This window comes from Adiantum capillus-veneris, chromosome 21 (genome assembly GCF_014529385.1).
Source record: "Adiantum capillus-veneris isolate H3 chromosome 21, ASM1452938v2, whole genome shotgun sequence".
In the NCBI taxonomy this organism is placed as follows: Eukaryota; Viridiplantae; Streptophyta; class Polypodiopsida; order Polypodiales; family Pteridaceae; genus Adiantum; species Adiantum capillus-veneris.
Window position 1 is genome coordinate 37,555,616 of NC_140951.1, and position 13,352 is coordinate 37,568,967.

Genomic DNA, 13,352 nt, shown 5'->3' on the forward strand with positions numbered 1-13,352 from the left:
GAAAGTTAGTTTTTGATATTACAAGCCTTAGATACTTTTCACATAATCAACTCAAGTTAATATTACTTATATGCTACCATTGAGAGGATTACTTAACAAGTAATTCTTATTTTTTGTTCTTTCTTATGGTGTTAGGGTTGTTTGAGGCTTAGGAATAAGGAGAATCACATCAAGATATATTGACATAAAATATATTTAAAAAACACGAAAGAGATTTATACTATGCCGTAATGTGTTTTCAAGAGCTATCTAAAGCCTTATTTGTAAGATAGGGGTACAATATTGGGGGACAGTAGGTCCATTGTGTGGCTAGCTCACTGGCATTTGAGGTGTGTTGTTGTATAGTCAACAATAGTGAGGACAGTCATCGTTTTGTTATGGGATGGTGGTTTGGAAATGTTATGGCAAGCCAAGTACTTGCAACCTTTTTGAGCTATGACCATCAACCTCAATGTCAAAGGAGCTTCTGCTTTGTTATGCTATCCTTTTTGAACCACCTCTAGAGCAAAGTGGCCTTTTGTAGGCGTTCAATTTTTTCTACTCTCTCTCTCTCTCTCTCTCTCTCTCTCTCTCTCTCTCTTTCTCTCTCTCTATTTAAACATCAATGGCCTTGGATCCTTGCACTTGAAGCTAATTGTGCGTAATGGTAACACATCGACTACATAGAGTTTCATACCGCATCCAAATCAATGTGTGGGTGGAACTATGACGACTTATTGGCAATGCCATGCAATGCCATTTCTGGGAATGTGTAGATGGTCGAAGTACAAATGGAAGGGCATGGAAGAATTGCTATCTAGGTGAAGACAAATGTGGTGCTTGTGCAAGTGGAGAAGGAGAGGAGGATGGATGCTATGGAGTTGGAGATGGCAAGGGATGTGTGCCTTTCAAAAAGGGAGAATGGAAATGGTGCTTGGTGTTATGAGGTTGAGAATGGAGAAGACACAGAGAAGGATCTATGGTAAAATATGTAAGCCTTGCCTTTAGGGCATTCACACAACACAACAACCGTTTTCATTTCAAGTAAATTGTTTTACCTTATAGGTAGAGCCGAGTCTTTCAATGGGTGGGCCTAGAGGTCAGTGCTTGGGTGTGGGGTGCTCAGTAGTTTTGCATGGGGTGCCCTCTATGCCCTCGAGGGCCCAAAGTAGGGCACTCTTTGTAAATAGCCTTAGAAGTTCAATTTCCCTCAAAACCATTGGGCCCTAAAATGCATGACAAATTAGGATGTGTCATTCTGTAGAGTCAACTCATTGAAGGTCAAGGCCAGGTGTGAACTGAAAATGGGGATAGGTCCGATAGGTTTTAAAAGCGCTATCAATTCTCCTGTCTAATAAGCTCATAGATTCGCCATAGCCCGAAGTTTTCACAGCAGAATATGAAGGGAAAGTTTCGCAGCAAGCTTCATTCCCTAAGCTGAGCTTTTCACTTCTTTGTAAGTATCTGTGGCATTTCAAGTGTCAAAAGAGGACGCAGGTGATAGGATCCCGCTCTCTTACGAGCTTCTTAACCCATGGATTTGCAGAGATTTCACTTGAGCAGAACAGTTTGGAGAGGTCCGAAGAGAATCCATTGTACCAGAAGAATTACAATGGCAGATGCTTTTGCTACGGCAACTTATCCACATTGCTCTTTCAAGAAGCTCAGTCGATCGAAGCTGATAGCTAAGAATTGGCCTTTTAAAGCATGAGAGACCCTAGTTTTCTTGTTCCTTCTAAGACTGCCTACTTGTACATACATGGCGAGGTCTGGATCAGACCATGATCTTTCTATAAAGGAAATGGTTGGTGTATGCGATAATGGTGAAGAAGTGGCAAGTGATTTTGGCACTCTTTCGGTTCAAAGAATGGAAGATAGTGAATGTGCTTATCATATTGTGGTGTGCAAATTGCCAGGTACCTCTACATCTTTTCAACAGAAATTTAGCTCAACTGGTCCTAAGGATCCTGAGGGATGGGCAGCAGCATATTGTTTTGCCTTAAGCACAGGATGCCTACCTGCCTTTAGAGCATTCCTATTTGAGCATCTGGAGAGAGTAAATTTCGGATCAAGTTGTCTAACAGATCAGAGCTGCTTGACAGTGTTCATAAATTTGAGGAAGAATGCATTTCTTGGCCTTTGCTTCAGTGCTGCAGTTTGCAGGTTTCAAGATGGTTCTCTGCGGTCTGTATCTTTCAGAAGCAGTAGTGAACAAGCTGGATTCGAACAAGTTACTGCATTCTTCAACAGCCCTAAACTAAGGAACTGGGTGCTGAGGTCTGTTAAAATGGGTACATCAATTGCAGGTGAGCTGGAAAACCACAGACGAGATGGTATGCCCATGGCTGTATGCAAGTGCTGTGGTGAATTGGAACCTTCAGACTGTTCTAATCAGCAAAGCCAACAGGTTAGCCTGCAGGTTGTACTTTGAAAAGAAAATGGTAACTAACAGTGTCCATGTGTACTACGCTTGAGTCTCATTGTAAAGCTTATACAGTTCTGCCAGTTAGACTGTGGATATCTAGAACATACATCACCTTATTTTGGTTTGTTTTGCTCAAGAGTTCCAGTGAAGGCAGCGATGCATTGTCCTTTGTTCTTGGTTGAACTTTCCTAATGATATTAAGATGCTTGTGATTACTTCTTTCAGGCTAGCGAGGAATACCGTTGCTCAGCTTGCCTTGTGATGGAAAGGAAGCTGATTTTTGCGATCAGGTTGGAAGCACAGGTTAGTCTTCAGCATGGGCCAACAATTCAAGGATGTGTCTTTTAGCAGGGATTTTTGTTGGGCATCCAGACAGGTTTTTAACAGGTGTTAGTTGGGATCAGCAGGATGTTTTGAATCACCTACATTCAGTTAATTAGCTAAAAGGAGGGCAAATAAAGGGTAACACTTCAGGACTTGACAGAAACATCATTTGTTGCATCTGCTTTTGCTTGGAAGTTCATGAGATTCAGGTTGTAGGAGCTTGGGTCAACTCAACAAATATTGCTTCATTTGGGTGGAAGGATTTCAAATGTTGCGTATTGCATCTGCTCTTGCTTGGAAGTTCATGTAAATCAGGTTGTAAGAGCTTGGGTCTACTCAACAAATATGCTTCATTTGGGTGGAAGGATTCTCACGATAGCTTGTTAAGACACCTAAATCGGCAGAGTCAAGGTAATTCCCCTTTAGGTGAAGGGGATTAGCAGACAAGGCAGTCTTCACATTAGATGGGGTACACACTGGGGTTTAATATTAGGGACGTTTCTGTCTCTACTCGATACATATATTGTGGTGGTGACCTGTGTTGTTGTTGGTGGTGAAGCAGGGTGAAGTTGCAGAGTGCTGGGAGACTCTCTGGAGCGAAGCTGGTTCTTTCACCACACATGATAATGATGATGTTTGCTGTGTATGTGGCTGTGAAGACAATGAAGACCTGGATGACCTTGTGAGTTGAATTTGGAATTTGCATTGCTGCATCTTTGGATTGCTCTTACAGCTTCCCGCTTATAGTCTGTGCATTGGTGTCTTTGTAGGTACCTTGCATCTGCCAATCCAGTGAAGCTGTTGTCCATACAAGTTGTTCAGTAGCATGCAAGCCAGTTGCTTTCTACAGGGTCTCTATGCCAAACTCCACCCCTGGGTGTTTGATTTGTGGCCGAGGTGTAGTTTCACCAGATAGGGGTTCGGCGAATCATGAAATAGCAGCTAGGAGCTTAAAGAGGTCAATCATGTTGAGTCAGGTAGCAGGTGGGGACATGAAGAGACCACGAACAAATAGCACAGATGGGGTGAAGCAAAGTGAAAACATGCCTAATGTTGATCGCTCGTTGTTAAATCATGTTAGGATTAATAATAGTGCAGTGCAAACAGAGGCTAAGGAGCCAGATTATACCAAGGTAACTTTCAGGTTTTATATTTCCGGTGCTACTTGTATCTAAGTGGAATGAGTGCTAATCAAATTGATCTTTTTATATTTACAGGTTGGTTATGTTCGTCATTTGTGGCGGTCCGCTGATACTCCGGCAATCGTACCTTTCAAAAAACGTAGAATACAAATTTCTGAAGTTCAACGGTCTCCATCTCCTCCTATCAAACCTTTGCCTTCTAAGGATGCACCTCACTCACCAAAAGGACCCCTGTTGGGATCGTTTCCAAAGCCTGTTTCCATGCTAACCAAGTCACCCTCTCCAAAGCTGGAAGATTCTCATTCTAATAATGCTGGGTCATTATTTTCCTCTTCGCCATTGACTTCTCCGAAGTCTTCAACTGTAGTGCACTGCATCTTTGACACCATATCAACCGTGCCAAATTTTCCTCCTACAGAGGCAGCATCCCCACTTCCTATGTCTTGTTCCCCAGAGACCGTTCCTTCCAAATCCAGGTCACTTTCTCCTAACCGAATATGCTCATCACTAACAAGTCTTTCACCAAAATATGCATCTCTGCCAAGATCGCTCTCAAGTTTCAACTCATTACCTGTCCATCTTCCCAGGTTACCTTCTCTGAGAATGTTGGACGAATCTGCAAATCCGATGAAGTCTCCAGAATTGGAAAGCTCACAGGTTTTCACTCCCCACTGTGATAGGATTACACCGAAGGTCATCCAAGAAACTGAGAATGTTCACATGCACTCTATATCGACATCTGCAAATCCTAATCAGCCTAGTACTAGCCAGGAAGTAGAGGATGGTGAGTTGGTCATTTCAACTGAAAAGATTTCAAATGAGTATGATATATCGGATGAGATACCTGAAGTGTCTTCTCAAATCGCTCAAGGTCAGGATTCTCTAGGTTCAAGTTTTAATTCACTAAAAGTCCAAGGTGACCGAGCAGGTTGGGACCTGAACACGAACATGGAGTCATGGGATCAGTTATCTGACAAACCTTCTCATGTAAGGTCAAAAATGGGGAATGCTTCAAGAACAGTTGGTGTAGTAGGGGGGCAAAACTACACAAATTCCTTTGGTATGAGAGCTATTGAACCCTTGAAACTTTGCAGAAATGAGGTTGCTAAAGAGACCATAGGTATTGACAATGATCATCAAGGTCGTATTTCACCATGCAAGGAGGCTGATGCTGGCAGTGAACCGCCAATAACTGGAAAAATTCTAGGAGTGTGTGAAGGTGATGGGTTTGTAAAACCAGGAACTGACGAATCAAGACGGGGGACTTCTGATTTAAAGATTGGTAAAGAGAATTGTGAGAGGCAGGAACTTTGCAGGTACAGTTCTGTCGAGAGAGTCGAAAGGCATGCTAGGGCAGAAGATGGGACTGAACTAGTAGAGGAACATGAGGGTGAAGAGCAAATTAATCATGGTACTTTTTACTGTCGAGAGGGTTATTATAAAGGAATGGATTTGGATGATAAGTCACTGGTTTTTGAGGACGAAGCCTATTGGAAGGACGAAGATGAATCAGGCAAGCCCCTTTTTTGGGAGGGAGATGCAAGGCTAGATGGTGATGAAAGAGAAAAGAAGGGAATGCACTCAAAGGAGTGCTCTACATCTAGACGAGTAAAGTTGTCAGGCTGGGATCAGCTTCCAGAGGGCTTTGAAAGTGCAGAAGAGGCACTGAAAGCTGCACAAGAGGTTATGGCTCGCCGCGGTCGTGGATCTTGGGTCAGTTTTGGAGGACGGGGTTCATCCTTCTCTGCTCACCGTGTTAGTTCAGTATGTGATGACATAAAACAGAGTTCTAAACGGTTTGGGGACAGACATCTCTACGAATCTTTTCGTAGTAGAGATGGCTTCAACCATACAAGAGGGTAAGTGTTTCATCTCTTTTAGTCCTGATCTCTGGTTTTCAGTGCACGCTTTGTGATATTTTATTGTGTCTCAGACTGGATGATAGTGGCGATGATTGTTATCCTCCTCGGGGCAGATTTTCTGGTCGACGAGCAGTAGCAGGACCTCATCCTAGAGGATGTCATAAACGATGGGCTGAGAATCGACAAGGTGACTCTATTGATGAATGGAGGCATGGACAACACCGTTCAGCTTCTGGATTCAGCTCTCAAGGACCAACAAATGCAGCAACACTAGCAGCTGCTAGGGTAGAAAGCAGTGGATTTGTTGTAGGTCCTGATGGGACACTTTCAAGAGGTCGCACGTCAAGTAGAGGTATGCGGTCTACATTTGTTCATAACAGAGGGCCACAGACTACTGGTCGAGCTACATCTGCTGATATGGATGGAGTATCAAATTTTTCCAAGAGGGGAAGTCCTGGAGTAGAGAGATGTATGGGGAGAAGCTCAAAAATTGGGGTCGAGTCTGGAGATAGACGGGTGCGACAGGGTGTAGGAACAGGGTTAGCTGGACGAAGCATGTCTGACCGGCGTGCATTACCAGGCCGTGGATTGGGAGACAGATATGGAAGATCATCTTATGTCAGCCGAACTATGGAACATAAGAGAAGCGAGTCACCTTGCAGGATGCATTTACCTGACCATTCATATGCCAACGATTGTGGTTCGCCAGGTTCTCGACCTGAGCCAAGATTTAAGAGATCAAGGCTCTCACCTCCTAGCCCGGAGCCCTTTAGCCGCTCAAAGTTTTATCCACCTTCAGCTCGAAATCAGCATTCCCCTCCCTCTTTTCACAAGTGGTCTCATGACAGACGAGAGGGTGAGAACTTTCGAGAGAGGGATTTCAGAACACCTGTACCTCGATATGGAGCCCCAGGAAGAGCATCACCTCATGTTGTTCATGGTTCTTCTTTGATGGACTACAGAGATTTGCAGGTTCTTGCTGTAACAAGAAGCTCATCTGGTGTGAGGGGGGGTTCGAGTTCTTTAAGAGATGAGAGCCCTGAATTCCGTCGGGAAAGGCGAGCTGAAGAGGATGGACTTACAAGCTCATTTTCTGAGGGTGGTGATGATGGGGACATGAAAGGAGGTGTTTACAAAAGAGACAAATGTAGAGATAATGATAAGAAAAGAGAACCTTACAGGCCACTAAGCAGGTCTTCAGGTGGGCATGGGCACTCTAGCAGTCTTGATGGGCTTGATGATGTTGCTCCAAGGAGGCAGCGTCTGTAACCATTGAAACCAGTGCGCCGACAAGCACCCTACAGGCCACATTTTGGACCCCACGAAGGCAGCATGGACTCCACTTTTGGGTACTTGACCAGAGAGAATTGTACCCTCACCTTCAAAAGTTGCTGCAAGTAAGGTTTGAAGAAGTTCAGTGCTATTCCTGGCTTCTATGTAAGCCCAGTTTTGGAATTTGCGTCACTTACAGGCCTCTTGGGCTTTTACGATAGCTTACGGAGATATAAAAAGATACTGAGAAAGTAGTGTCGAGTTAAAAGTGTACAGAAACCATGTAACCAACATAATCAACAAAAGGAGCCATAATTTTTTAGTTCAAATCATGAAGGTCTTTAAGCATGTTATTAATGTTGTTGCATCAACATGCACAAATGATAAAGTCGGTTGATGCTTTTAGGGAGTGTAAAGCCATGTATAATAAGGGGCTGCACTTTTCATTGGTGAAACTCATTGCAAGTGCCATTATGTGGGGCAATTTTTGTCCTCCCTCCCCCTGTGCTTGCATGCTTTGAAGGGCTTGTCAGGACCATTATATTGCGGTTAGGACATGCAGTATGTAGAGGAAAAAGCACGGCTTTTCTGTCTTGGAATGCGTTGCAAATTATGATGCTGTATACTATATATGCACAGTGCAGAGATGACTCTGAAGGTCCATCTTGAACTACGTCCATGCAGACCCTTTCGCTGTTTCCGATTGTCAACAGAAACTTTCTGTGAAGGATTAGAAGTGCCTACCGCGACTCACTACTTGCAAGATTTTGGCTGTTAATCCTTGTGCACAAAGAAATTCACCTTCAGTTGACGTAAGGGGCAGTACGACGGATGATGCTGTTTGAACCCCACCTTGTTGGAGCCAAAGTATCAAAGGGTTCTCTAATTGTGGCCATGGTTATTAATAGTTTGAAGAATGCAATGCTAGATAAACCATCTAAAGCTCTCTCATAGATAGAAGATAACCTCTTTCCCCTAGCAATTTAATGATTGGTGGCATGTATAATGCAAAATCCTATTAAGAGATTAGACTCCTCTGTGCCATGAACTTGATTCGCTCCGAGTTGGTCTAATACTCCATGGAAATGTTGATGTGGAAGCTGACTCACCATACTTCTTGGCAACTATCAAGCTAACATACCCTTTGGTGAATCAAATCAGGTTTGGCCCTTGCAAGCGCGTGCAAGGTTTGTATCCAATCAAGACATATAGATTATTACTTTTTCCGCTTGATGTCCTTAGATCTTTCTTCAAGATCCATGCTATTATATGCAGTGAGGATATGATTAGAGAGATTTACCATCATCAAACTCTCCTTGCAGGACCTCCACATTGTTGTCCTCTGCCCCCCCTCAAGCACCTAAACATGGAAATATTTGGTTGTCGGTCTGGTACCTTGTGTTGCTTCTCAAGAATGGAGATCCATCCATCATACATCTCCTCATCATAGAGAACCATGTGTGCATCCCTTGTAGAAAATGTTTGATAACTGAATGTTCTTTCCATGAAATGTATTAGTTACTTATGAACAAGCTTAAGAATTGGCACTTACATTCCACAGTGTCCATACTTTTCATGTCGGTTTAAGTTTCACATTCCTTACAGCTACATTCACAGGAGAAACAACCAAAATTTGAGCTACTTTTCTTGCATAAAATGTTTTGTGTTTTGCATACTTTGGGTTTGGGTTTCTAAAGTAAATCTTGTAGACATGACAGAGTGTTTCCTTGACAAGATGCAATAATGATCTGTCCAACTTCTCAATCTCATATCCCATTCACTTATTAGTTTTTGGATCAAATGGCTCGACTATTGGAGTTAGGCCTTAAATGACAAGCATATTGCTTCACCATATACTTGACATATTCATTTGACAATGGCTTTCATTTGTAGACTACTCTTGGAGGCCTTCTCAATTTGCTTGTCCAAGACTTCTTTCTTAGGTTGAAAAATATTATCTATGAGATCATGTGGATGCACAAGAATTTGGGTTGTTGACACTCCACAACAATTGGGATTACATGTTTCTATCACAACTAATTCTTTTTCTTGATCATTTGAAATAAAAATCATGACTTTCTCAAAGGCCTCCACAAATACTGTGGTTATGTAATCTATATCACTCTCTACATTGTCCTCTAGTTATCGTGCTTTGAGCATAGTATGCTCCCCCTCTAAATTGCTTTTCCATGCTGAAAAGTCCCAGGATCATCATAGTAACCTATATTGCTCTCCGTTATAATCTCAAGGCAAGGGAACATGTCCATGCCATATGGCTCTTGCCTAACACTCTCAAAAACTCTAAAATCCTTCAACGTATCATTGTCTTCACCATAAAATAAATTTATCTCTATTGTAGTTGTCCCATTGACCTCAAGCTATAAAGACATATGTGTCTTTTTAATACCATCAATATTAACTGGTTTGCTAGAGAACTTTCACTTGGAGGCCATTTGATATGCTGCAAAAAAACCGTAATTAAAATTCATAGACTTAATTTGGACAAATAAGTATATCATACTTTCTCATCAATAAGTTCTTTTTACTTATCTTGTTAACTTATCCTCCTTTTCAAAACTTCCTTAACAAGCTACTTATTCAATAAAATACTCATTCAACAAACTACTTATTCAACGAGTTACTTACTCACCTTATCCTTATTTTCTCTTTTCCTTTTTTCTTATCTTTTTCTTTTTCTTCTTACTTATCTTATGTTTTCCTTTTTCCTTGTCTTTTTCTTTATGCTATTTTTCTTGAGATGAAAAGTTAATTTCTCATGCATTGGTTATGCCCATGTTCCCATGGTGTAAATCTAAAGTGTCTCGTGAGTAAACTTTGGTGCTTGGATTTACCCCAAATTTACTCAAACATTTTTATTGAGTTGACGGTTTATATGTGTTGGTTAAGAGTAAGGACTTGGAGGAGGATCTTACACCCATGGTCATTCTTAGCGTTTTCTTCTTTCATCTGAATGAAATGGTCCAAATCTCCTATGAAATGAAATGGTCCAAACCCCCTATGAAATGCTCCTTCAAAGAATAATCTAGATTAAATATGCAAGAAACCATGATAAAGTGTGTGTTTTGATAAAAATAAAAATATCATTCATAGTATTATGTATTGAAAAGTCAACTAGTGAGTAGTACCTTAGTATTTGAGAAGATTGTGCTTATTTAGTAGATTCTTCACAAAAGCCTTGGCTTTTATAGCCTTCAATGATGGTGTGGCACAACCCAACTTTCTTGGTAAGGATTTTAGTTGTGCTCCCTTCATCATATCAATATTGGCTTTTTCTTTTGCCATTGTTTCTACTATTTTGTTTCTTCTAATCTCCTTTTTCCTGATTAGATTAGTTGACTTCTCCTGCTTGCCAAAAATGTCGTCTAGCTTCTAAAAAATTGGTAGCTTATTTGTGGTTATCTCCTTTTGAGACCATCTTGAGTTTTTATCTTTCCAATAGTCCATGACACCTTTGTATTCATTGCCATTGGAAAATGGGGCTTTTCCATAATGATTAAAGCCAAAGAACTCACACACATCTTTGCTCTTATCAAGTTACAGCAAGTATGTGAGCAACTCTTCTATGAGCAATCAAATAGTCAAAATTTCCAAAAGAGGAATCAAGCACTACACAGTTTCCTAAATCTATGCTTTTATACAAAAGGATAACAAAAGTTGAAGGAAGCTTCGCTCTGCTTCAAGCATTATATTGAGAGATGTCGTGTGAGGGAGTTATTGCAAGATGATCAATCGTCAGTTCTCTTCATAGAGGGCCTCAGAAACAAAACTCTCAAAACTTACACTTGAAGGTATGCACCACATTTGAACAAGTCACTAGAGAAGGATTGTATCTAGTTAACAACTGCAAGACATATGGAGAAGTAACGGAGAACGTAGACACCACCAGGCGTGCCTCTTCTATAGCTAGTGAGCCAGCTACAAAACTTAGTGCTCCTTATTAAATCACACAAAATGTGGATCAAGTGGTTGAATAAGTGATTCAAATAATGAACCAAACATACAAATAGAGTCCCCATTTGCAACCACAACAGCCACAAGCAGCAAATGCTCCAAGAATATTGAAGCGGTGCACACTTGAGGAGAAATACACAAACCACAACACAAATGAGTGCTTTTATAATCAAAATTACATGAGTGAAAGGCCATACAGACCTCCAGTGGTGCAACAATTGCTGCCACCTCCGAAGGTATAGATAGGACCCAGCAACGTAGCACAAGGAGGACACAAACCAAAACTTGTGTTGGTGGGCCAAAATCCACCTTTGCCTCAAGACAACTGAGCTATTATTTGATACACACAAATAGTAGTACCACTCATGAGTGCACCAATGATGCCACCAATAGTCTATTACAAAGAGCCTGGAGAAACTTGTGTGAGAGAGACTAAGGCTGTAGCATAAACACAACATTTGTACGAAGAGTCATCAACAAGAATTATTTTGCGTGGATCACATTCAAATCATTCATATATTTTTGCCAATGGCTTAAAAATAGATGGATCTTGAGGATTTTTTGGTCTAAATAACTTCATGCCTTTGAGAACATAAAAGGATTATTGAGACAAAACTACAAAAATAGCAATATCTCCTATGCATTGATTTAAAGCATTCTCAACATCTAGTAAACATAAGCTTCTCTAGTTGTTGACAAAATACCAACATTGAATCTCTTCAATATGGTGTTTAAAAAGTGGATACACCTTGATTGTAACATAATATGTCTTTGTGAATCACATTGAATAGATATATAAGGAAATTAGCAATCCACCATCAAGACACTTTAAGCAGGTATGGATGGAAAAGTGCATACTTTACTTAGCATTTAGCTATTCTAAACAAGTTTTACAAGGGTTTGGTGCATCCAAAAATCCACTATTTAGCTATTCTTAACATGGTACAAAATAAAAAATACATTCAAAATAAACTATTGCATAAGCTACTAATGCATAAGTATATACCCTGATAAAATTTGTACAATGAGATACAAATGCTTGTATGGATTATTTCCAACTTGATACATAAACTTTGAAATAGAGCATCATTATGCTAGCTCAAAAGTATTATGAAAATCAATGGATATCACTTTAAGAACATATTTCTATATAAAATTAAATATTCAATGCATAATATGGTAAGATCATCACAATTTACAGTGTCTATCATGATACATACTTAGTAATGTGTTGGTTCACATAAGGGACTTTACCATGAGATTCAAGTAATGTCATGTAAATTCATATTGTGCAAGAAGCTCTTCACCACTTTCTATGTGGTGTAAGGTTTCAACACAAACATAGACACATTTATCCAAGCTAATTTGTGTTGTGGTGGCTTTATGCCTTGGTGGAAAATTGGGATCAAAAGTATAACATAATTTGTGCTCATACTCAGATCATAAGCACTATTTATATATCCTGCCAAACTTTCATCTTCTACATCACCAACAATATACAACTCCATCCACACATATGACATTTGAATCCTCGAGAAGTGAGTACCTACTAGTTTCCCTTGAAGATACCTCACACAACTTCTTCCAAGTCTCATGGAAATACTTATCACCGCCATAATGGAGAATAGTCATACCCTTTTGAATAGGTGTATGCACAAAAAGCCCATAATCGGCTCCTTGTATATTTGAAGCTCAATTGATCACTTTGAAATTTTGACCATTTTTTGACAACATCATGCTGATTTGCAAATCTCAAAAGCCTTGTTTTAAGCTTTCTTTGGTCATCAGTACTCTCCATGAGGCATATCACTTCCCTTTGTTTCTTGAGTCCCAAATTTTCTATGTAACAATCAAAGAACATGTCAACAAGATTGTGTTGTTTGCAATACTTTTGAATGCATTGTTTGATTGTAAGCTCCTTCTTGAGTTGTAGAAACTCAACATCTAGCAATGGACTCACTTCCAAAATCTTGATCAGGGTGTGTTCTACATCTAGTATTGTGGATTGCGTCCTTGAATCTAAAGAACTCATAAGTCCCTCAAAGGAATCTCCCTTGCTCAAGAACACAAGTGTGGTGAATAATTCTATAGCACCACTAAATTCCAAATGCTTCACATGGTACAATGCCCCAACAGTTTGTATTTTGACCATGTTTGTCATACTTTACAAAGAAGATTGTAAAATTTTGCACATAGTCTTGATTATTCAAAAAATAAAGTATCACACATTGTGGTTCTATTGACCCACTTGCAAGAGCCATAATGCCATATGTGAGATCTTTGAATCTTTCACTCAACCATTGCAGGTTTCTCTGCAAAGCACGTGTGTTGTCCAAGATACAATCCTATAGGGATATGATTTTTTAGATGGCACTC

The 13,352-nt window shown here is 40.4% G+C and overlaps 1 protein-coding gene across 3 annotated transcripts; it reads left to right on the forward strand.

Annotated features, from left to right (window-relative positions):
* Positions 1-1,282: 1,282 nt before the first annotated feature.
* On the forward strand, positions 1,283-7,333 carry LOC147430793 (uncharacterized). 3 transcript variants are annotated; one of them, XM_086493349.1, is made up of 7 exons: positions 1,283-1,435; positions 1,526-2,398; positions 2,630-2,707; positions 3,291-3,410; positions 3,499-3,861; positions 3,946-5,729; positions 5,804-7,333. In XM_086493349.1, exons 2-7 carry the CDS (start codon positions 1,739-1,741, stop codon positions 6,999-7,001), a joined length of 4,203 nt encoding a protein of 1,400 aa, XP_086349475.1. In that variant the 5' UTR covers positions 1,283-1,435; positions 1,526-1,738; the 3' UTR covers positions 7,002-7,333. The 3 variants fall into 3 exon arrangements, with proteins under 3 accessions (XP_086349475.1, XP_086349477.1, XP_086349476.1); XM_086493351.1 differs by having other exon boundaries at positions 1,322-2,398; positions 3,946-4,346; positions 4,458-5,729; XM_086493350.1 differs by having other exon boundaries at positions 1,322-2,386.
* The last annotated feature ends 6,019 nt before the right edge of the window (positions 7,334-13,352 follow it).